We start from the raw sequence: 24464 nt of genomic DNA, 5'->3' as shown, positions 1-24464 counted from the left end.
GTGGTTTTATCTAATTTAGCACTGATTTGAAATATCCATAAGAAAAAAAAACATCTACTAGCATGTAGATTTATGCATTTAAAATGACACTAGTTTTGAACAACCACAGCCTGTAACAATTGCTTATAAAGTGATACTACCTCCACTCACTCACTCTAGCAAAGGTATTATTATAGAGCATCAGCAAAGTTTCACATGCGGGGAGCTTGAATTATAAGCTGTCAAGGCTAATGGGAACTTTTACTGAGGTTAATGTGAGCGGTTTAGAATAATAACAGGATTGCAGGCCATATTTTCTTCAAATGGAACAGAAAGACAATGATACTTACTGTACTATGTCACGTGAGGTTACCTGTAAATGCTGTGCAAAGTAATCACACCCCTGAAACAGGTAGTTGGATTGGATTTCTTTTAGTTTGATTGTACGGTACACTTCACAGATAACAAGCTGTTAAATGGTATTTTAAAAGTGATCAGCTTCTCATTCAGTCACAATTTGACAGACATTCTCTCCACGTTCTCAAATTTAGATTAAACAGAAATGTGTCACTGAGCCTCTGAGCTTGTTGTTGTCTCCTTTCACTGCTGGTAGTACTTGAGATGAATTTGCTATTATGTGGGTGGGATGATGGCTAAGTATGTATCACCATTTACAAAAAAGGCCCAAAGAAGACCCAAATAAAAGCAGGCATTTGCAGAAGGACATTCAGTAAACACTAAGCTGACTTGTACTCTGAGCTATTGATTGGAGTGTAAGTGGAGTCTTAATTAAATTGGTTCTGGGAACCAAAAGTTAATAACCACCTCTTTTGAATAGCATTTTAATTCAGTTCAGCATTGCACTAAAACTGCATATGACTGCATATATTACACCTTATAATGTGCAGTAAATGGCAGTTTGCCTCTCCCAGAACTCCCCAAAGTTCACCAACCAACACAGTGCTGACATTAAAGCCTCATTGAAAACATCACGTTAAAAAGCGCATGTGGAAAATGAATTTTAATGGTGCATTTACTTTTGTCGCGATAAACGGATAAAGGTATATTGCATCTATGGATCACGCTTGGTTTAAAGTAACAATTGTATATATTTATGCAGCAAACAAAATGGACACTGTGACATGTTCCGTCATGTAATTCATGTGGTCGTGTTTACAAATGCTCTCGTTACAAAAGACCACACTTCTAAGTTGAAAGGGGATTTAAAAAAAAAAGAGTACATACTCATTACAGCAAATACGAGAAAAAAGAACAAGCCAATTTGTTCCAGGGCAAGTTTTTCTTATAATTAACTCTTTTTTTTTTACACTGTGATGAATGTTCTGTCGTGTGGTGTTGGTCCTTTTTTTTTCTTTTTTTTTACTGGAGCAATAACAGAGATTGATGAGGGAACAAGTGGCATCGGCAACTCGCATGAACATGTGTCAGCCACATGTGGCAACAGCAGTGTGTACATTAAACTTCCATCTTCCATCCCTCTCGTGACATGTCTCACTCAGGTGGTGTAGATGGTGGACGAGTGACACACTGTAGGGTATGTACTGTATGTCCAGATGAACAGCCAAATCAGATTTAATGTTGAGAGGGCAGTTTTGTTCTAAACAGTGTCACTTTTTCGAGCTTTTATTGCTCCGGGTTCTGCGGGCAAAGAAACTCACAGACCAACTGCATATGTTGTAAATCATCTCAAAACGCTGCTCAGCCAACCGGCAGGGGATTTCAAACGCAAGTAATAGTTGGAGACAATCAATAAGGAAAGAGGGAGGAGGTATCAAAGCTGTTGCGTTGTTAAGATCTGGTTTTGTTTTCACCCATTGTTTTGTGAAACGGTTCTTCACAAAAGTTTGTGGAGGGACGGGTCACGGGCCAAGGAAAACTTTGGTGCCGATTCAGATAAGAGGTCAGTTCCAGGAGTTGGCTTCAATGAATGGCTAGACCATAAGAGGACTCTTGGGTCTTGGTGAGCATTTGAGCTCCATGAAGTTCTACTTATAAACATTTTTTTTGAGGATTGTAAAAATGTAAAATGTTGTAAAAACGGGAAAGGGGAAACTCAAGTTGCACTCAAGTAGATGAAAATACAGAATCAAAAGCACTTGTAGAAGACGGTTTTATAGTAGACAGGACTGTACCTCAGACATTTGACCTCTGCTGCATACTTGAAAAAAGAAATTCTGTCTGTCTTTAAGGGATTTTCCAGTTTGGGAATCACTGCCTAAGAGAAACTTGTAGTTTTCTACATTTAAAAATATGTGCCCTTTGAATGACTGCACATTTTTAAACAAGTCACTACAAGACCCCCCACCCCCCCAAAATGGTCATTCACTTTTTCCACCAATCTGTCACAGAACTGTATAGGCCATGCTTCATTAACATAGTGTGTGCCTTTGTGGTAACTTCCTGCAGAGTGGGAGCCATTTGAAAATACCAATCCAGGAATGCTGCCCTTAACTAACACTCACTCATGAAGAATGTCCACTGTTTACATTTAAATGTGTCCAGGAGATAAGAACAGGTAGATTAAATAAAAATGTTAATGGTTTGTCTTTGCTCCTCCCTTTCAGCTATGATCTTATCTTTGCTGGGGGACCAGAGGAGATTCTCAGGAAGTTCCAACAGGCCAATCACAAAGTGCTCTTCGCCGCAGAGGGAATCATATGGCCAGATACACGACTAGCTGACAAGTACCCATCCGTCCGCAGTGGCAAGCGCTACCTCAACTCTGGGGGTGGGTTCCAAAAATGTTAAATATGATAGACAGTCTGTAGTATTTTGACCAGTTGAGGTTGTGTTAATACTTTGTGTGGATTATGCAAAGATGACATTTCTGGTAAATTTAGATAGGTAAATGTTTGAGTAAACACATTTTAAAGACTTGCAGGGTTTTAGTTTATGAATACAGGCGTGGAATAACCACCAAGTTTACACTCAGTGTTGCTGATTTAGTAGCAGGATACTGTGAAAGACGGATGTTAATGTTTCAATATGAAACCACTAGTTTTATCTCTTGCTGTAAAATAGAAGTACATTTTCCCTGTAACCTGCCTCTCTGAGGTATTTCCTGTTCAAGACATGATGCAACAGAAGGCCATTCATGGGAATATGAAGCTTTATTGGAAAAATTACCCTTGTTGTCCTCGATACTTCTTTTATTTATTAGATTCCAGACATAATTTTACTCAGGTCAACTTGAATTTTATCTATATATATATTCTGTCAAATCCTAGCAATGCTTTTATGATCAATTATATTAAGGGAGATTTCATATAAAGCAGGCAAAGTGCTTTTTCAGTTCCCCATGAGCAGGTGCTCAATGATAGTGGGGAGGAAAAACTTTTAATGGGGAGACATTTTTGTAAGCCGGAATTCTGGATGTTCTGGTGAGATGATGTGTCACTTTGAGCTCTTACAGATGCCTCATCATTAACAGATTTAGAAACGAGGGGGGGATTTTGAATCCTACTCTAGGAATTAGTTTTGAAAAGATTTTCTGCTTTTGGGTTTGTTTTTCTTGAGAGCGGATGTGGGGGACTTTTTGTGGTAGACAAAAGATCATCACTATGAAGCACACAAGCACTGCATATGTGCAAATGTTTTAACAAAAGGACCAGTATATTCACAAATGGACGGGCCAGCTGTTTCCTGTCCAACATGCAGCACGCCGAATTGCTGCTTTCCTTGTGGTCCTCAGATTGGTCTGACCTCCCATACTGGAGCCGAGCTGTCTCAGACTGATCAGAGACTGTTTTTAGCACTCATTGTCATTGACATGACGTGTGGACTTGTCTTGGCCCCCTCCCCCCAAACGTGCTACAGTTTGTGTAAAATTGTAGGTTCAGTCGTCCTATGTGGACACTGACTAAGGAACCATTGGGGCAATGTTTCAAAGAATCTGAAGACACACTGAAGACTCGCGCACACTCAAGTACATAAGTGTGTATTTAAGCAGATTAAACTAATAATGGCTAACACTAAAGAGTTAGTGGCTTTCTTCCCACAAGGCTTGAGACAAAACGCTATACATTTCCCAACATTTTCCAGGACCTGTCGCTGTCGCAAAAGCCATCATTTTGTGGACAAGCGACTGACCGAATGAATCGCATGAAACATTATGATTGGCTTTCAACTTCCTGGCCGCTCCTGCCATTCAGATTATATCATGCCTAGCCGTCGACTTGTTTACAGGGTCTGAGGCTTTTTCCTAAATGATGGGATACAAAATGGCACACACCAACAACACAGGCAAACCCTGCAATCTGTGTCTGTGGTCAGTGACCTTGAGCCAGAGGAGAAAAAACGAGGACACGGGAAAAAAAAATAAAGCCAGTGAGACTGTTATAATGTATAGATTACAGCTTTTTCAACTGACCATTATTACACTCTTTACTGTCCACAAACTGTTGGAGGGGAAAGTCCCTGCCCTCCCCTTGTGTGCTTGGGATTTGGGCCAAAAATCACACTTTGTGTAAGGCAACCAGACTAGAAGTGTTTAGACCATGAAGCCCACAGAAAACTGTATAATTGTCAACAAGAGACTGCCAGTTGTATATGACCTTGTAAACATCTCTGGGCCTATACTTTGTTTACTTTAACAAACTGTCAATTACTTGCAGGTATAATCGGCTATGCCCCGTACGTAAGCAGAGTAGTTTCACAGTGGAACCTCCACGACAATGACGACGACCAGCTCTTCTACACTAAAATATATTTGGATCCCTTACAGAGAGTGAGTATATTGTGGCAATTCAAACACTCCCTACAAAACAACACTGTTCTATAGCATAAGCAACTGTGTATCAAATGTCTCCATTCTTCTGTTTTTCAGCAAACACTTAACATGACTTTGGACCACAAGTGCCAGATTTTCCAGAACCTGAATGGGGCAGTTGGTGAGAAATCCCAAAAATGACGTCCATATTTTAGTTTCCAGCTAAAGTGAAAAATATGTCAAACATTCTAAAGTCAGTCATTTAAAAGCCCCAGGTTTACATTGGCACTAGGAAGTGGGAAAAAAAACTTGGGTATTAACAACTTTTGCTGCAGTGCACCTAAACCTGTGCTGTGCTCTTCATTTTGCTCCCACACTCCTGGGAAAGATTGCCTTCCATTTTCAGAAAACTTGCAGTCCTGGCAACGTAACCCTGCAAATTATAAACCTTTGCAGCACTTGACCATGTGGTAAGTCGATTTTCATAACCTGGCCTGAAATGTCTGGTGTTCCTCCTTTTGGCAGACGAAGTGCTTCTCAAGTTTGGAACAGACCGCGTGAGAGTCAGAAACACAGCATATGACTCTCTCCCAGTGGTCGTCCATGGCAACGGAAACACCAAAGTAAGTGAGGAATAGCGGTCTTGTGCGCATGTAATGTAGTAATACTTATGGCACGGTATAGATACTTGTATTTTAATCATCTTCGTTCAGGAACACCAGCTTTGGGTTGAGTTATTCAACTCTCCTTTCCATTCTCTGGCTCGTTGGCCAAGTCCTTATAGATTCTTATTCAACTATCACTCATTCATTCAGTTAATACCGATACTTGCCAAATCTTATCATAAAGCCACCTCATTATTCAGTGGAGAAGGGAGCGCTGGCCAAAATTAGGTCATAATGTGCAATTTATCCTCATTATTTTTCAATGTAGAGCGATGGGTATAGAAAGCTAAAAAGCAAGATGTCTTTTTTTATTATGGCCCTGTTCCTTCTCTTAACACATCTTGCTCCACCACCAGCTGCCTGACTCCGGTCTTCCTTGGTAATGAACCAAACCCACCAAACAGTTGAGTCATTTCTCCCAGGGGCCTCAACATCTGGAGGAAAGGCTTTAAATTGTAGATCACAGAATTTCCTAACAGTGGTTTCTAATGCTGGAAGCTGCCCAGATGAATCTACGACCATTAGCTTAATATTATTTTCCAGTCTGCACGCCGGGTTCAATCAAGTTAATGATCTGTCTTTTAATAATCTGCAAAGAGATTCATAAAATCACAGAGTGATGGAAATTACATGTTGACAGTGAATTTACAACATTCATGCAGGCTAAATACAGAGCAGCCATGATTGTGATTGCTATATGATGAAATTTATGAAGAGAACAACAATATAATAATTCTCTGTCTAGTGTTCTACTGCCATAACATAGTGCACCCAGTTTAAAAAACAACAACAGAGCCTTGATCCTGTTGACGGTTAAACTTGTTTCTAAACTACCATTTTTATCAAAGGTTGCAGTGAGGACATTTGACTCGGGATTGTGTGTACATGAAAACAAAGAAAATGATTTTTCCTTTAGTCTGACTTGGTGCCTAGTCATTCAACATTCCCATAATAAATCTTAGTATCCATATTACGTACCATTCCAAGGAAAGATATTCCAAACACAACATGGAAATGCGCCTCTGGAGTGTTTTCTTAACCTGTTGTTCACCTGCACTGAATGTGTTCCTTCACAGATGTACTTGAACTACTTGGGAAACTATGTACCCAATACATGGAACTATGACCACGGGTGCAGCCACTGTGATGACGATGTTGTGGACTTGTCTGAGTTAAAAGTAAGTTCTTCCAGTGATGCCATTTCCCTTGCATTTCCTGTCCTCTTTGGTGGAAAGTTTGTCTTTAGCCTGCTTTCCGTTTAGAAAAGGATGAAATATAGCCTGGTGTGACTGTCTAGACAGTCAACACAGGGGCCCGTTTCAACAGATAGGCAAGATTTTTGGTGCCCTCCACACTCCCCCTTCCAGCAATAACAAGTTATGTACCCATTGGTCCTTTTCGACCTTTTTAAAAGGAGCATAAGTGCCAGGGAAACTACTTGGGGGGAAAAGGAAGCACTGCGCTGCTGTGGTGCAGGATATGGCTTCTGGGGTTTTTACAAGGGCCCACTTAAAGGGGTGTCACTGTCGACCAGGCTTGCCTTTAGTGGGCTTCTCAGTATTGGTTTTGTCCATAATAGTAAGTTATAGTGGTTACGCTAAAAATTTGTTGGAGAGCTCAGCCAAGACCGGCGACATATAGACAGAAGGCATGTCAGGCACAAGGAGATGTCTTTAGCTGTGTGGTTGCATCTCTCAAGACTGTCCCTCAAATGTATAAACTCCATTCTGTTATCATTTGCGTTAAAAATACTCCTGTTCCAGTGCATCAAAAATGTGTCCTTGCAGTTAAATAGCACGTTTTCATGTTTTCTCACTCATAAAAAGCACATTATTAATACCATAAATTGTTCTCCTCTCCTACTGAAACAATCTTCTAGGATTTACTTAATTCCCCCTCGACTTTATAAATAAATGTGCTTCAGCAGTTTAACTGGAGACGTTTCAATACAAACCCGGCAACATGAGGCGTCTATGAAGGTTGCTCTCAGCGACCTTCCATAATAAATACAAAAAAGCACTGCTTCTCAATAATAGGCAAGCTAGCAGGCATGTCATTTCACCATGCGGCTCCGGTTTGGGACAGAGACTTGCGGAAGGCCAGGTCATGTGGAAACACTGCTCATGCTGCTCTTTCATGTGGGGGTAAATGCCATTCTCTTCTCTCTGCACTTTGGTTTTAAGACTGGGTTTAATCCTTTACAAAGACACCATGCGACACCACCAGAATCAACACTCTGCCAGAAAGTTGCTACCAACTGTGGTGTATGTTTCAATGAACGAAAAGCTTTTTCATCGTCCCTTCTGCCATTCCCATTCCTCTACTGTCTGGTCACTGTCTTTCTGTAACAATTTAAACTCAATTTGGCCGGATTCACAAGTTTCCCTTCATGTGCCTGCCTTTGTGGAACTTGCAAATTAGATGGTTCTGCTCTCTTTTGATCCCCGGGCCAAACCTTTTGCTGTGAACTGGTCAAGAGGATCGGGAGTCCAGACTGAACCACCGTGTGGGCTGGACCCGAGTGTCATGGGAAAATGTTCCCTCTGAATCTGTCCTCTGTGTCGCTTGCATCATTTTTCTGTATGTCATCTTAGTCCGAACTGGCTGAGCAATAATTATGGACATGGGCAGTCCTCTATAAAAGACATATACGTGGCAGTCTGAGTTGCTTTTCCTGTAAAGCAGACTAAAGGTAATATAAAGTGACAATAAAGCAAAGAAAGTGCTGCCATGGACACCCTACTTGACACCATCTTTGTTTATATTAAAGTGAAATGTTAAAATCTTTCATGACCTACGGTAAACAGTGTTCTTTTACCTAGACGTGTTGTTTGAAAGAGTAATAATTTGTCTTCTCTCCAATCTAAACAGGAGTATCCATATGTGCTGGTTGGAGTGTTCATTGAGCAGCCTACTCCGTTTCTTCCCGAATTCTTCCAGCGGCTGCTGACACTGGATTATCCCAAGGATAAACTGAAAGTTTTTGTGCACAACAATGTGAGTCCTCACAGCTGTGCTCGTTTTTTTTTCTTTCTTTACATATCTATCAAACATGACTCCTCGTATTTGGGCCCTAATCCATTAACACTGGCTCCCATCACAGGAGGTTTACCACGAGAAGCACATCCAGAAATTCTGGGAAGCGAACAGGAATGTGTTCAACACTTTCAAGGTTGTGGGACCAGAAGAGAATCTGAGCCAAGGAGAGGCCAGGAACATGGCCATGTATGTCCGCCTCTTCTCTAAATCTGTCCTCTTTCTGTACCTGTGGTTTGAAGAACAAAATTGATGAGACCAGTTTATGGCACCGGTGGCACAGATTAATCTTGGCCTCAAGGAAAAAATTTGCCCGATTTCTGTTAAAGGAGGAGGTTAACAGAAAGACACATTCATCACTTTACAATGTTAATGTCATTGATCTGGCCGTGGTTTCCTGGGTATTAATCCCAAATGTAATGTTTTATGCATTGTATATCTACTGTAGTATGATGAATGGTGTCAGGTCAGCATATAACTTTTCTGACTTTTATTAACACTCTTTTTTGAGTGGATGTGATTAGATTCACTGCGTGGCAGCGCCACAGGTGCCGTTTATGCCAAGACGGAGCGTTGAGTCATTGTTGGGTGTTAAATAAGAGTCTGTTGTCACGGTGATATTTCAATCTGTGAGGCTTCATCAGAGGAAGCCTATCAAACACACAGTAAGCCTGAAAACGTTGGTCGCAGGACGTCCCTGTAATGAACAAGTCTAAGGTTTATGAGAAGTCTCTAATCTTCTTCGAATTACATTATTCACCCGAGACTTAAAGATAGTCAGAGCGAGTCAGAGTCTACAATTAAAATTGACATCTTATACTTAGGAGCTGATAAATTTCAGCTTTTGGCGGCGATTGCTTCCAAGGATTTCTCTGACTGTAATCAGCTACGGATTTAACAATGACTACTTTCCCTGCCAACGTCTGTGTTTCCATTTCATTAGGGACGAATGCCGAAAGGAGAGCACATGCGACTACTACTTCAGCATAGACGCTGACGTTATGCTCACCAACAGACAGACTCTGAAGCTCCTCATCGAGCAAAACAGGTAATCACACAGCAACGGGAACGGCAGCAACACTGGAACCTGTTCAACAGACCTCCTAGGTAGCTGTTGTGATCATTGAACCATGCCTCAACTGGTACAACCACAGGGACATTACAGTGGAGTGGATGAAAGTTTAAAAATAAGCCACTCTGGCTTCCTGTTTTTGCCCTGCCACATGGAAACAGTGAACGAGTCCATTGCACTAACCCCCGAAAAGCCACTTTTCAATATCCAAAAAACAAATATGCTAACTTTTTCCCCCTCCTTCTGCAGCTTGTGATTCTGAGAAAAAAAAAAGCAGCACTTCCCACAAACTAGATGTCATTGTAACTGTGGTATTATATTGTGACCTGTTGGACACATGCAAAAGGGATATTTCTGGGATATTTAAAGACAGCATGAGAATTCTTCACTGGCACAAAGGCTATGGAAGGAAAATGCCAATGTCTCTCAACCAAGACAGTTTACCACACTGTTTACCGTAACGCATCCATACACCAACCAAAGGCCCCATCTTTCAACCTTGCCCAGCTTTTTATATCATAAAAAAAAAATTCTTAATTGTGGTTTGGGGTTTTGAGACTAAAGGGAAACGACCCATTCCAGCACGATATACAGGTCTGATTTCAATATACCGATCTGAATCCAGTCAGAATCTGATCTCCCGGGTGCAGCATACTGTATATGGCTTTACCACACAGGCATCCAGTGCATTAGATGGTCGGCCGTCTGCGAGATGTCACTGAGTTTTATCTACTTTGACAGAATTACCATCTCTCTGCTTTGTCTCCTGCTTCCTTACAGAAAAATAATTGGTCCTCTTGTCACTCGTCACGGCAAGCTGTGGTCCAACTTCTGGGGAGCCTTGAGTCTGGATGGTTATTATGCTCGCTCTGAAGATTTTGTCGACATTGTGCAGAGGAAACGCATGTAAGTCGGGCACATACAGCCATGGCTGTGCATTTTTGTGGTTCACACACGGGTGTTGTTTACATCCCTCAATATTGTGCTCAATCCCATTTCTAAGCTATTACTAACAAGATGCCTTCAAATGGAGCTTCATCCCGAAATGCACATATGCAGAGTCATTGAGCTACACTCGGATCCGCGCGGTGTCAGCGCTGAGCATCAAAGCCATGAAAAATACAGGGGGAAAAAAAGCAAGCCTGTAGATTCATTTCTGCTCGGAATGACTCTGTATGTGTTTTAAATAAGCTGAAATAGCGCCCAGATTGTGCAAAGGAATAAGCATTAACTGACCACAGTGGAAACCCAGGTTTAATCACCCGAGGCCATGAAGGGAGCAAAGCAGTGAGGAATCAGTTTCTTGTCGCAGCACCAGCTTCTCCAGCAGGGATGGTTAGCAGGAATAACAGAAATGTTCATCCTTCCTTATTTCATAGAGAAACATAAATCATGTCTTTTCACACAATGAAATGCTACTTTAGTTTACAATATACATTTCTCCAAAGTCCCATTATCACCAAGCAGTACAGTAGGGTTCATTATTTGCATCTCCACTGTGAAACCTTGAGATTGGTATCCAATTTGTGGTGTCCCAGTTTTGGGAATTGGGCTTTTAACCGGTGGGTTGCTTGTTTCGAATCCCCGCTAGGTCAAGGGCCTCAATCCCCCAAGGCTCATTGTCAATTGGACACTCTAAAATGACCCCAGCCACAAAGCGGGCCACATCCAAGTGCCGTTCCCAAGGCCACATAAATGAGAGGTTTGCGTCAGGAAGGGCATTTTAGTTTTTTTACTTAGACATTTTACTGTGGCCACATCCCACATGGGTTGTTGGGTGAGAAAGTGGGATTTTTTTTATTGGGTAAATTGGTGCACTGGTATGACAGCACTGGTATGACAGCACACTTTTTCCATAGCTGAAGAAGCTATTGCCATTCGGCCCACACACCCTGCAGTGAAAATGCAAGTCAGATCAGGAAACGTGGCAAACGGAACTCTGAATAAAAAGGCTCAGCCTACTTTCTTATCAAGTCCGGCGAGACGACTGTAGTCATGGAAGTATCACAATGTCAAATCTCCCCCGGCATTGCTACTGCAAAATGAGCACCCCTTTCTCACTTTGTCTTGTTGTTTCTAGGGGCGTGTGGAACATTCCTTTCATGGCACATGTTTACCTTGTCAAGGGCAGCGTCTTGAGGAACGAAATGAAAGAGAGGAACGTCTTTGTTCTGGAGAAACTGGACCCAGATATGGGTTTCTGTAGAAATGCTAGAGAACTGGTAAGAAGGCCCAGCCCCCCATCTTTAGGGATTCATGTCTCAGTATTATTAATGTGAATTTGGTGTATTTGAGTCGTGTTTTCCTTCGAAATATTAACATCATGCATAAGCAAACATGTCAGTATCAGGACAGAATATTAAGCTCTTTACGTAGAGTAAAGATTTAGCATGTCAGTCCTAGTATGAAATTGAAAATGCAATGAATGTTAACCCTGACAAAAGTCAACAGCTCACGGAAACCAAAGAGGGAAAACTGGGCAAGTATAAGTGAACTGAAATGTCTCTGTCTGTCATCGAGTCATCAAGGCATGATCTTTTCCTGTTAATGGTTGCTTTATGGCGTGTGAAGGTTCTTTGCTCCACTTGTATTCAGTCATCCATCACTTTCTATTGCCGTCTATTTCAATAGACCACGGACAGTGCAACCAGTTGCGATGCCTGGCTGGTGTGCTGACAAACGCTGTTATTTCTGTTTTTTCTGTCCCATTTTAAACCTGAAACACATGCTAACCCTTTAATGTCACTGACATAACGCCTGCACCCAGCTCTGTACAACTACATTGCCCTATCCAAACTCTTAAGATTGTTTGACACTTTTTTCCCCCAGCATGCACTGACCCCATGTTTAACCCACAAAAAACATCAGCTTCAGAGGGAATCTTGCTCCTTTTTTCATGCCGGCTCCTCCTAAGATGCCATGTATGTGACAAATACTGTGTCTTACTACTGAAAACACTGATTTATGTTATCGTATTTACATGATGCTTCTCCTTTATTTTAGACCAGTCACAGAGAAAAAGACTCCCCTTCTCCGGAATCATTCCATATGCTCAGGCCCCCAAAGGTTTCCATTTGTTTTAATCATTCTGCTTTGTGAAACGTCCGTTTCCAATGGGTTAGCACTGACAAGCCACTTTTAGCGTTGGCTCATATTCATTTGCAGACTCTAAATTTTTTAGGTTTTTTTTTTTTATTAAATTTTTTTTTGGGATTATTGAGTTGCCATCCCTGCTGCTAAATCCAGAGATTGCAAAGAGATTAAAAGCAGAAACTGCAAAGCCAGAAAGAGAAAGACGTTTTCCGTCTCGTTTTTGTAATCGTTTCCAAGGAGGAGGAGGAAGAAGACGGGATAGTCAGTCCGTACCGTACATGCAAGTCCCCTGCTGTCCTGATGCTTTACAGAGAACAGCCAAGCCTCACAGCAAACACTTGTAACCACTTGCAACCTCTAAATACTGACCGATTTCAGACTAGGCTCCAAAAGATGTGTTCAATTATCTGGACTAAATCATTGCTTTCACAAACAATTTGTAAACTCTGCACGATGGTTGTTAAACCATTCCTAAACAAGCAACTTTGTGTCATTTTATGAAGCCTAGGCTGATACTGAGTCCAAATTCTCCCCTACACTGTGCCCTCCCTTATGCTTCACTATAGAGTATCATTCCTGGATCCTGCTTTGTTCCAAACTGCCCAGCACCCCATCTATTCCTGTTCTCCCAATCCTCTCACCTTACCTTACTGCCCCGCCCCTTTCCTGTCCTGTTCCTGAACCCACTGATGTCCCTGCAGCCCCCCCCCTCCCTCCACCCACCCACCCATAAATAATCCTCGATTATTTATTTGGCACCTGTTTCTTTTTTTGGATCTCTTCCAAGTTATCCATTGATTGCAGTGTGTGAACACACTCTTAAATCAGAGTTGATTTGAGTTCTTTTTTTTGTGCAAATGAAGCCTTTTAGTAGTTTGCCACAAGTAACTCTTTTTGTTTTACAGTTCTACGCCAGTGCTAACCTTTATAGAATTTTCAAGTCTTGAACATGTACCAAAATTGCAACCTAAAGTGGATTTATGTATTGTAGACCTGCATGTATTATGGTTTTCACAATACAGATCTGTTAGAAGTGCTACCTGTGAGATTTTTGCGAAACTGACTTGATGTTTCCCCGCTTGCCGCAGGGACTCTTCATGTACATAACAAACCGCCATGACTTTGGGAGACTCATTTCCACGGCCAACTATAACACTTCCCATTACAACAACGACTTGTGGCAGATATATGAAAACCCTGTGGTGAGTCAGCATGACCTCTCTTCATACTTCATCAGAGTGACAAAACTTAACTGATAAGGTTGGGTGATTTACTGTACTTGGCACGCTGGGACATGCGCCGTAGGATAGGGGATTAGCTCTTTGAAGTATGCAGTGTCAGAAAACAGTCCCTAAAAAAAAAGGTCACTAATCTGAAATTCTTTCTTTGTACAGGACTGGAAGGAGAAATACATCAACGAAAACTACAGTCGAATTTTTACAGAAAACTACCTGGAGGAGGTTTGTATCCATGCACATGTTTAAGCGATAGAGTCGACAAAGATAGAAAGAGAATGACATAGTGTTGCACCGAAACCGTAACATCTGTTTATAGCATACAGTATCTGGGTATCGCATTAGACGGTGCAGCTCCAGACGAAGGTGTCGAAGTCTATTCTCAGTTTGTCTTTCTTTATGTGTGTATGTGTGTGTGTGACCTGCAGCCCTGTCCAGATGTTTTCTGGTTCCCAGTGTTCTCAGAGACGGCCTGTGACGAAATAGTGGAGGAGATGGAGCACTACGGTTCATGGTCTGGAGGCAGACATGAGGTCAGTGCCATGAACTAGGATTCACTACGCACAGAGCTGAGGTCAACACCTGATAGGAATCTTTAAATAATAATATAGCTGCAAAAATATTCTTGATCAGTCAACTGTTTTGTTTATTTATCATGTAATTATTTATCATGTTAATAAGTTTACATGGACACTAAAATAGACATATTCTGATTATGAAATGAATGACGATTATGAAAAATTGCTAATAGAATATTTAAGTCATATTTCTATTTACATGTTCAAAATCGTGTAAATAATATCGATATCAAATGATGTAAAAAAAAAAGTATATCGTAATAAGCTTCTTTCTCATATCGCTCAGCCCTCGTCTACACACTGATGTGTCCTGATTCCTGTGGCACGTGAATGAGTGTGAGACAGAAGAAGTGCTGAGTGAATGACAAAAAGTGGTCATCAAGACTAGAAAAGTAACATTTACCATTAAAAGAATTCACATAAACTTAAGAATTATCTTAGAATTAATGCACAAGTTGATCGCCGACATATTCAGACGAACATTTTAGAGGTTAACTGTGGTTGATTTGTTACCCTTTTTTATGTTGTCTTGTAAACCTTATTGTAACAGCCATTTCTTTGTTTGTTGTTGTTGTTGTGAGCCGTTATCTCCAAATAACCTCGTCAGAGTCAGACCCAGTGAGCAGCAAATGGCCTGTTGTCGAGATTAGATTTTTATTTTCATGCGTTTATTAGGACGAGCGGCATCGCTCACACACCGACGCACGCGGCCGATAATAGCAGCACTTGTACACACGCTTAATTTTTACGAGCGTCATCTCCAGGTCCGCCATTTAAATATAACGAAATAAAACATTATGATGTTGTGTTTATGGCGTTTAAGTCATGTGGCCTGTTTTTATGTAGTTTGAAATTGGTAATTAATGTGCCTAAAAGTTTGCCCAGGAGATTAACCGTGTACTCTGAGTAACTCTGCTGAGCTTGGGTCATTAAGTCTGATGTGGTCAGGCAACAAATACAGCCTGAGGTTCAGGAGACAAAACACACGCACACATGGACACGCACTTTCAAAAGTGAGGTCACACACAAAGAGGGTTGGTGAGTCATTGTAGTGTAAAAATACATTTTCTCCTCTTTTCTTTTCCCACAGGACCGACGGATTGCCGGCGGCTACGAGACCGTACCGACAGATGACATCCACATGAAGCAAATCGGGTTCGATAAAGAGTGGCTACACTTCATCCGGGAGTTCATATCACCTGTCACGCTGAAGGTTTTCTCTGGCTACTACACCAAGGTTTGTGTGACCTACGGTGGTGGAAAAGAAACGGACACTTTGCGATATTCAAAAATTCAAAAAAGTATTCTCACCAGATGGAGCTCATCCGTGAACGAACAAGACTGTGTCGAATCGTGACATAAAGAGAGGAGAAAACTAAACCTATTTACTTAAGTAAACAAAACAGATCAGTGATTGTTCCACGCATTGTCGACTGCACTGAACATCCACAGCTCGTCTGTGACTGCATGTGTGCCGCGGTCACACAAGCTTCACCGCCAGTTAGATGGATCTCACTTGTGCGGCAGAATTGTGCATTTCCTTCTCAGAAAGTACCAGTCAATTTTGCAGTGTTAAATCAACACACTGTCCGAATGTATTTGGTCTTTATCAGAATTGATGTTAAATTAACTCTTTCCTAGGGAGCATCTGATGTTGTAATAACTCTGAAAGGGTCATTGAACTTTGACACTGCATATTTAACACTGCGAAATTGACTGTCTATTTAGGTTTATGAGAGAAAGTCGGTTATTTGAAGGAAAAAAGGGGTCTGTAAAGTCGCTAAATGGTTCAGAGATGCTTTTCTGAAGCAAAACAAAAGTTGACACAAAAAAAACCATCGTACATGCGCACATCCCGGTGACGATGCTCAAACGATACATCGTGCAGCCCTAGTGTGACCTCATGAAACAGTGACCCTCCGCTCATATATTATGCCCAAAAGCTGAAACCACTTTCACGGGATGGGTTTTTACACGTACATCTGACATTCCTTGCTGAAACGAAGTGTCACTGTCTCCTAACATTGATGTGTTCTTGTATGCTCATTGCAGGGTTACGCTGTGATGAACTTTGTCGTAAAATACACGCCTGGGAGGCAGTCATACTTGAGGCCCCACCACGACTCCTCGACTTTCACCATCAACATCGCCCTCAATAATAAAGACTCAGATTTCCAGGTAAAACAAATAAAAAAAAACACTAGATGAGTTCTTTTGGATGTCATTAAGTTTGATTTAATTGCAACATTCCTTCGACTAAGTGATTTATTCTACAATTATCGTCCTGTCTGCGACGGCCGTTTGATGTATGTTGTTTTCTCCTCTCCTCTCCTCTACAGGGCGGGGGCTGCCGCTTCCACAGGTATAACTGCTCCATAGAGTCGCCAAGGAAAGGCTGGAGCTTCATGCATCCGGGGCGGCTGACTCATCTCCACGAAGGCCTGCCCACCACCAACGGCACCCGCTACATCGCCGTGTCCTTCATCGACCCTTGAACCCTCCGATGATACTGTAAATGAGTCTTTTGACTTTGCTTTGCTTTTTTTTGTGTGTGTTTCTTGTTTCTTGTTTTTGTGCCCCAGTTGTTTTGCCTGATGCAATTCTTTCTTAAAGGAGTATTGCATTGAAAAAGATCTCTGTCAAACAGAGTGTAGAGTAAAAACTTTTCACACACTAAAATACACAAATGACTAAAATGCTAGCAAGGTAAAGTACTTCACTTTCAGATATTTCGATTTCGATTGAAAACCGTGACCGTAGTAGAACTTACAGGAACTGTATCATGACCTTTACGCACAAACACACACTGGTGCCTCTCCTTGCAATTAGCTGTGCAATCAGAAAGCTATTTCTGTTTCAGGTAAAGCCGTAGCAAAAAATGCATTTATACTGTAAAAAAAAACAAAACAAAAAAAACACATGACATTGTGTCAACAATTACTACTGGTGCTTATCATCGTCATGTTTCTGCATTTACACTTTAAGTTATCAATCGTTGGGGTGTAAGTTGAGGTGATTTTGTTGTCACCTAAAAACATATGCATGTGTGATTTTACTTCCAAGTTTGATTTGTGCCCAGTGAAAAAGAAGTATATTTTTGTAATTTTGCACAGAAGGAAAAAATAAATAAATAACAAAAGCAGCGGAACTCAATATGGATTCTGCTTGAAAGAAGTTCAATATTCTGTTTTACTTGAAAGGTTTCTTTCTGTCCTTTTTAGAGATTGACAACATTCATTAGTTTTTCTGACATTTTCCCTGCGATATTTTATTTCCCAGAGACGTGTGTGTGAATGGATTTTGGGACTCAGAAAACGGTTTTTGTTTTAACTTATTGTCTAAATAGAAATAAAGTCTTTATAAAAAAATAACAATAATATTTCCTTCTTTATTGTCTGTGATGGATTTCTGCATTTACAAACCCTCATTATTCATACTCCCAACAACTTAAACAACCTTCTGCTCAAATTGTTGCAGAAGCAAAGTAACGTCTGGAGGGAAGTCTTCATTGTGTTATCACTGATGTCTCTTCATCTTCCGAGTCCGTCAAGTTGCTCTACCATAAACATGTCACATGTAGAAACAATCATCAGGTTCAGTCGAGCCTGCATTCCCTTGGGCGTGGTGTGATGATGTACATCAGCACATATGTAGTGTAGTTTACATAAGGGCCCATGTGTAAATATGTACATACAACCCTGAATGGCTCAGGGCTGTAAGACTGATGACAGAATTGGTGGAAGGTGGAACCTACAGAAAAAAACAACTTGTATTTCCTCGTTGAATTGAGCAATCTGATGAAATCTGTTCAAGTCTGATTCCTAGAACAGACAACTGTGAAACCACACAGAATATTGACATCAGATCAGAACATCATGAAACAACTTGCTTTCATATCAGATCTCATTAGTTCTTAGTGCCTGGGCAGACCTGACTCAGCACACGTCTCTGCTCCCTGTGAAGTCGACATGTCTGAGAAGCTGCTGTGAGGCGGCGAGGAGAAGGAGAGCGAGATGGAGGAGATTTAGGCCAACATGGGGGAAAGGCTGCGTGCTGCTGAAAGAGCCCTTTGTGGCCACCGTTTCCCCCTGGTCTGCTCTGTGTCTCAGCCCCATGAAAGGTGACATTGATCCCAGCCAGGCGTGCAGGGGAACCTGCATTCCTAACGTGTTCTCACAGGAACGACTTTATCAAAAGGCAGTGATGGAGAAAAATGCTTCAAGGCTCAACTATTTCGAAAGTATAAAGCAGACTGAAAGTAGTGGCAGCCTGTTTTATTTCCCTTTTCTACCTTTAAGTTTACAGGAGTGTTTATTTTCCTCAGTCAAACGCTGAGCGCCACAGGAGGGCCACACACCCGTGGTTTAACGCGGTGAACATCCGCACTTGGGGTCAACAACTCCAAAGATGGGAAACTTGATGCCACACCAGAGTAGATTCAAGGGTGCCACTAACTGCAGGGTGCCCAGTAGGGGACGGTGATTTAGCCGTGACTGTGGCATATACTCGGGTTCTGACCACATGCGGGGATTTAAATGAGGTGTTTGTGATGATCCAAGAATGCAAGTGCCCAAGATGGCTTGGAGGAAGAATGGTACATGTGTCTGCGTGAGCAGTTTCAGCTACTATTTTCCTATTTAGCCATTTGCTTATTGCGGTTACAAATGCAGGGGTTATTTTGCGACTTGTGCCACACAAAATACGGAAAATCATTTTGCAATCTGTATAACTACTGATTAAATGAGACCCTGTCCCCTTTCATTTCCTACTTACGAAACAATCAACCTCACAGGGGGGGTTTTCATCTGTTTGGTACAACATTGGAGATCTAAAACTGCAGGCAGATACAAAAAACAACATATTGAATCACCCACTTCACCCACTCCAGGTCTGAAAAAGATACTGCTGAATAAATACCTGGCTTATTTGAAACCAAGTTGGACAAATCAACATATACAAGATTGCAGAGACGAATGAATGAAGCCAACTTTGTGTGTGTGCTAGCGATGGTGATGATGATTATGTTCCACATGATTTAAACTCCTGTATATTGCTGAGAATGTGTAGGGAAAGGAGTGGGTGAAAGGGAGTATCTGGGTTCACGCACAGTGCAACTGTGAGTCACATGCTAATGGAAAAGTACTGGAATAGAAGCTGAATGCTGTGATTAAACAGTTAGAATAAGGGGCTAGGGAATGCATTATGTGTGTACAATTATGTGTGTGTATGTACTTCAAACAAGGTGGCTCAAGATGGCTGCCTCCACAAAGCAAGGCCCTTGACATGTAAATTTATTCTAAAGCAGCAAAACACCAAACACTTTTGATTTAAAGGTGATTATAAACCTATACAAGCATACTTATGAATAGCATATGTCATTTCTGCCAATAAAACCCTCCTAAATGTTACACACTGGACCTTTAAATTGTAAGACAAGCAAATTGGCAGCTTCTGCTATAGAGCAACCCTTTCAGCAATTTTTGAGGAATGGGAAGATTCAGATTCCGCGTCACTTCTGGCACACGATCCACATTAACTTGCATTTACCATGCATTTTACAACCTGTTTATTATCATTATCATATGTGGAGTTAAAGTCCTGACGCAGCTGAAGGGAGGCAAACTTTAGCTCTTTGATTTTAACAACTTGAAACCACCAACACTGGCAACAGCTGCAAAGTTTTACACATTGTAAAAAAAACTGTGTTTTTTTTTTGGTAAACTTTATTGAGCTCTTATAAGAAACATCATGGAAATCGATGTGTGTCAAGTACCTGATTATCATTCCTCATAGCAGGACACTACCTGTGATTACATGTCATGTGAAAGTGGATTCAGACAGGTGAAAAAGTGATAGCTTAAGTGTGTTCCATAAGTGTAATTTCAACCCAAACACTTATTATTTCAAAGCTGCCATTATGCCTACCTTCCAGGTAAGTCGTCAAGTACACAGCCCACAATAACAATTATAGCTGATAGTATACTTAGAGAATATCGGCCCACTCCCTTTTTTTTTTTTACCAGCCAGACTGTTTACCATCTCTGAGTAAACTGGGTGCAAGTACCATTTAGCCAAATTACACAGAGAAACTCTGTAAAAACAATCAGCAGCCCCGCACTCGCAGACAGATATTGATTTATGGACAAGACAAAAGCAGAGTGGAAGATGGGTGGAGGATAGGGAGTTGTCAGAAGCCACAATGGCTCCATTTATAGCAAGTGGAGAAAAATACCAGTCACACAACATGCTTTTTATGAGTTATTTTAGAATGATTCCTTGTTGTGTTTAGTCTGCTGTGTTGTTCCTTCAATCGGTACAAGTTGAAATGCAGATGCAACTAAGGGAGTGTCGTGTAGTTTTTTTTGGTGTCAGGGTGTGTGTGTATGCGTGTGCCCTTGTATACGTGGAGTGGAGGCTACGTGTCTTAGGTCAAAAGAGGAGGGAGCAACAGAAGGTTGGTGTTCAGATCCCCAGAGCCCCCATGTGGGTGGAGACTGTCTGTACCACTTCTGAACTTGGATCGGCAAATTGGCTGTTTGGCAAAAAGGCAACACTTTACAATACAGCACAGTAACAGCATGGTGATCATTTCACCATTTGGAAGTAATATTATGGAATACTTTCTTATATCTATGGTAATCAACAAGTAATAGCTTGGTAATTACAATGGAAGATGTGATAAAGGAGGATGAATTATCAATTCTGATTCATAAACATTATCCTGTGAGGGTAGTAGCCAATAGTATGTTTAATTACCATGCTATTACCTGGATATTGCATGGTATTACTGTAATATTATACCACTCGATTATTGAAATGAAAATTGCATTATAAATAAGATACATAATAAACATTTCCTATTAAAGAATTATTACCATACCATTAAATCAAATCAATGACCACATTGCTACTGCACTGCGATGTGTTAACCAGGAGGAATTGTACTGACAACACTCATCATTCATCTTTTACTTGACAAGTAATTAAGGACCAGAAAAATCAGTCGAACACCTGCAGGCAAAGTACAAATCTGAAGTGTTTTTGATCGGGTTGATGTGTCAAATAAAATATACTGCTATTCATTAGTCTTGTTTGCTATTACAACTTCTACCTTGGTGTCAGTCAAGGTTTACATAATCTATATATTTTTAAGGCCAGGATTTATAGACCTTTTCTGCTCACAGACAGTGAGCACCTAAGAGCATTACTAATCTATTGCAAGAGTGAGAAGCACTGAAATATGATCATGAAATGGGTAAAGCATACTGACAAGATGAGGAAAGTGATGAAATGCCCAAATGTTTCCTTGAGACAGGCAGTGAAATATCCCAGATGTCAGATGATTCTTCTGTCTGTGCCGCCTGTGAAGATCTGTCAACAAACTTTGTCTCTGTTTTGTTTATGTGGAGACAATTTCCTCGCTACTTTCGTCTGAGCCTGTGATTTTTGGCACAATATTGAAGAAGGCCACCCACGCTCACATGACATCACAGGAATGCAGTGTTTGGGGACAGTGATGCCGAGGGCGGCCTAAATGGGCGGATAGTTTGATTTCAAACTGACAGCTGACTAACAAACACAAACAATTTAGAATAATGATACACAATCAACAATTCGAAAAAACAACACAGCACTTACATGATAAATGACATGATAAAAAAATATATACTCTTTTCAAAAGATTCTAGTAGAATTGGGTTGCCATACGTGTGCTATGCACAGTCCTTTATGCTAACATCAGTGCCTCTATTGCCCATTAAAGGTCCAGTGTGCAAGAATTAAATTAAATGCAATGGTCAGACTGCAACAAACTACACTCCTTATTCCTTCCTTTCCTTAGCGCATCAGGTAACTATGGTGGCCTTTGCATAGAAAGGATATCAACAAGTGCTTTGATTTGTCCATAAGATGATGAAGTTCCCATAAGCCTCGTTTTAATCATGGTGCAGTTTGGTTTGGTACAGTTCGGAACAGTCGGGCTGGGTCAGGCTTGTGTTTCAACTGAGAACAGCACTTTTACTTGGTAGGCGGGGTGTTTGTGCCCGATGGCTGTGTCAGTGAGATATGTAGCGTGATGTTGTATCGAAGCGCTGACAATGAACGGCGACGTCAAACGTGGCTTTTGGCAACAAGCCATTAAGCTTTCTGTAGTAAGCTCTGGATGGTTTGTCTGTTTGGGCTCCATAAAGCAAGGCTCTTGCTACAAGTACATACACTATACAAAGTCTACGAAAACCAAATACAAACATATTTATGGTTCATGTATTCAATTTCTGCCAATAAACCCTACTATATGTTGCACTCGGGACCTATAAGACTTGGAGGCTGTGACTTTTGCTGTCCTTACTACAGAAGGACTGAAAATAACCTAATCATAATGCCAACCTTGACCATCTATGACAATAAGTATAGTAGAAGTTTGGTTATGTGTAGCAATATATCATCAAAATACCTGTACTGACACGTTAAGGCTTTTCTAAGACACTGTATGAATACATTGCTGTAGCCTTTTGAAAATGAACATGAACTTGATTTAGGTGTTTGCAATTTGCTGACCTGAAAACGGTCTGGAGTCAATTACCATTAGTGCATTCCAATGGCATCGTATCAGCTCTAGAGGACGAATATTCATCTTTGAAATGGCTGGGAGGAAGCCATCCAAGAAAACATCAGTGTGCTTCCTTAAAATTATCACACATGCAGAATTTAAGGAGCAAACATACAGTAGCAACAAACTATCTGGACTTGTGAAGTCTGTAATGAGAGGCTGGGTTCAAAATTTCGAACCTGAATGTGCCAGAAGGCGGCTTCAGGCTCATCCAAGAACACGAAATGCATCAACCACAGTCAATCCTTCCTTGTGTATAAGTATATATTTATGCCACTTATAAACTCAATGACGGATGAGTAGTTGCAACAGTCCAGACTGTGTGTCATTCACTGAGGAAGGAAAGAGGCAGGGTTCAAGCAGGGTTTGGTGACATGAGAACATTCCCATCAAGGTCTTGTCCCCATGCCACAGTCAGCCTTCTCCCACTGACTGTCTATCCATTGGTATGATATAATTGCAGGTTCCACTCGTGGCTCTTGTTGGATTTGTAGTTAGCACTTCTTCAAGTCCTATCAAACACCAACGAGGAAGAATCCCTCTGTAGCGTTGTTTGTTGTGAGCTCTTCATGTGAACCTGTTGCCCTCTGGGGAGCCAGAAGCAGACTGGCAATCTGGTGACCACAGCTCATCAAGACAAAACCAGTGGTCATCCACCCTAATCCTTCTAATTGCCTCTTTGGCTTAACTTGAAAGACCAACCACAAGTGAGGCATTTTATTCCCCTTGGATACCTCTGTTGCATGAATCTTCCACACTGGACGTTTGCGGTCTGTAGCTGTGTTGTGGCATCCAGCCACCATCTGGGCAACGGGCCATACTCCTCTACTCTTCTTGTTTTGACTTTCACAACTTCAGATGTGATAGTTTATGATCTGGGTCAAGTGCAACTGCCCATGCAATACTTAAATATTGGATTTCACGGACGGGGGGACATTTACATTGGACTTCATGCATTCGAATGTTAAGTGTCAGTGTTTACATCTGATTTTATGATGGGGATTTGCCTGGAACCAAACGTCACGCGCTAACACTCTATAAGAGGGGAAGCTTTTGCTTTTAGGTTGGACAATGCAACCTATTTCATTCACATCTAATCAGAGATTTTCTTTTTTTGAAGTTTTGTTGAAAATATCTTCATCAAGTAGTCAACAATGACACTCATGGTCTATGTCTAGGTATTTCATATATAATTTGTAGCACCCAGGGTTAAACTATGTTCCTTTTGCATGCCTCAGAACCTGCTCTGTGTAATATTAGGCTTGGTTTGATAAAATTAGAGAGTGAACCTGAACTTAGCTGAGTGGTCCCCCTCTGTGAGGAATACATTTAGTCTTTGAAGGTCAGGGTTTGGTGAACACAGACGTGCAGGCTGTAGCACAAGACCAAAGTCAAGTGGTGGTCATTACAGGCAGCGCATGGGAGCTCCACCCCTGCCCTCACCCACACATAAACACACGGAGGTCAGA

The 24464-nt window shown here is 41.3% G+C and overlaps 1 protein-coding gene across 2 annotated transcripts in view; it reads left to right on the top strand.

Moving 5' to 3' along the window:
• Positions 1 to 17718, top strand: part of plod2 (procollagen-lysine, 2-oxoglutarate 5-dioxygenase 2) — a 30853-nt gene extending 13135 nt beyond the window's left edge. Inside the window, exons 4-20 of one of the 2 annotated variants that reach the window (XM_044025707.1) lie at positions 2565 to 2728; positions 4614 to 4726; positions 4826 to 4889; positions 5234 to 5331; positions 6450 to 6551; positions 8245 to 8370; positions 8477 to 8598; positions 9353 to 9457; positions 10262 to 10387; positions 11562 to 11703; positions 12485 to 12547; positions 13663 to 13776; positions 13969 to 14034; positions 14238 to 14342; positions 15478 to 15624; positions 16440 to 16565; positions 16727 to 17718. In XM_044025707.1, coding sequence (XP_043881642.1) covers positions 2565 to 2728; positions 4614 to 4726; positions 4826 to 4889; positions 5234 to 5331; positions 6450 to 6551; positions 8245 to 8370; positions 8477 to 8598; positions 9353 to 9457; positions 10262 to 10387; positions 11562 to 11703; positions 12485 to 12547; positions 13663 to 13776; positions 13969 to 14034; positions 14238 to 14342; positions 15478 to 15624; positions 16440 to 16565; positions 16727 to 16882 — 1939 coding nt within the window. In that variant the 3' untranslated portion in view covers positions 16883 to 17718. The remainder of the gene's footprint in view (positions 1 to 2564; positions 2729 to 4613; positions 4727 to 4825; positions 4890 to 5233; positions 5332 to 6449; positions 6552 to 8244; positions 8371 to 8476; positions 8599 to 9352; positions 9458 to 10261; positions 10388 to 11561; positions 11704 to 12484; positions 12548 to 13662; positions 13777 to 13968; positions 14035 to 14237; positions 14343 to 15477; positions 15625 to 16439; positions 16566 to 16726) is intronic. The other variant, XM_044025715.1, reaches the window with a different exon arrangement.
• Positions 17719 to 24464: the final 6746 nt, after the last annotated feature.

The sequence above is a fragment of the Solea senegalensis genome, linkage group LG1 (assembly GCF_019176455.1).
Source record: "Solea senegalensis isolate Sse05_10M linkage group LG1, IFAPA_SoseM_1, whole genome shotgun sequence".
Classification (NCBI taxonomy): Eukaryota; Metazoa; Chordata; class Actinopteri; order Pleuronectiformes; family Soleidae; genus Solea; species Solea senegalensis.
This window is presented reverse-complemented; position numbering and strand designations above follow the sequence as displayed.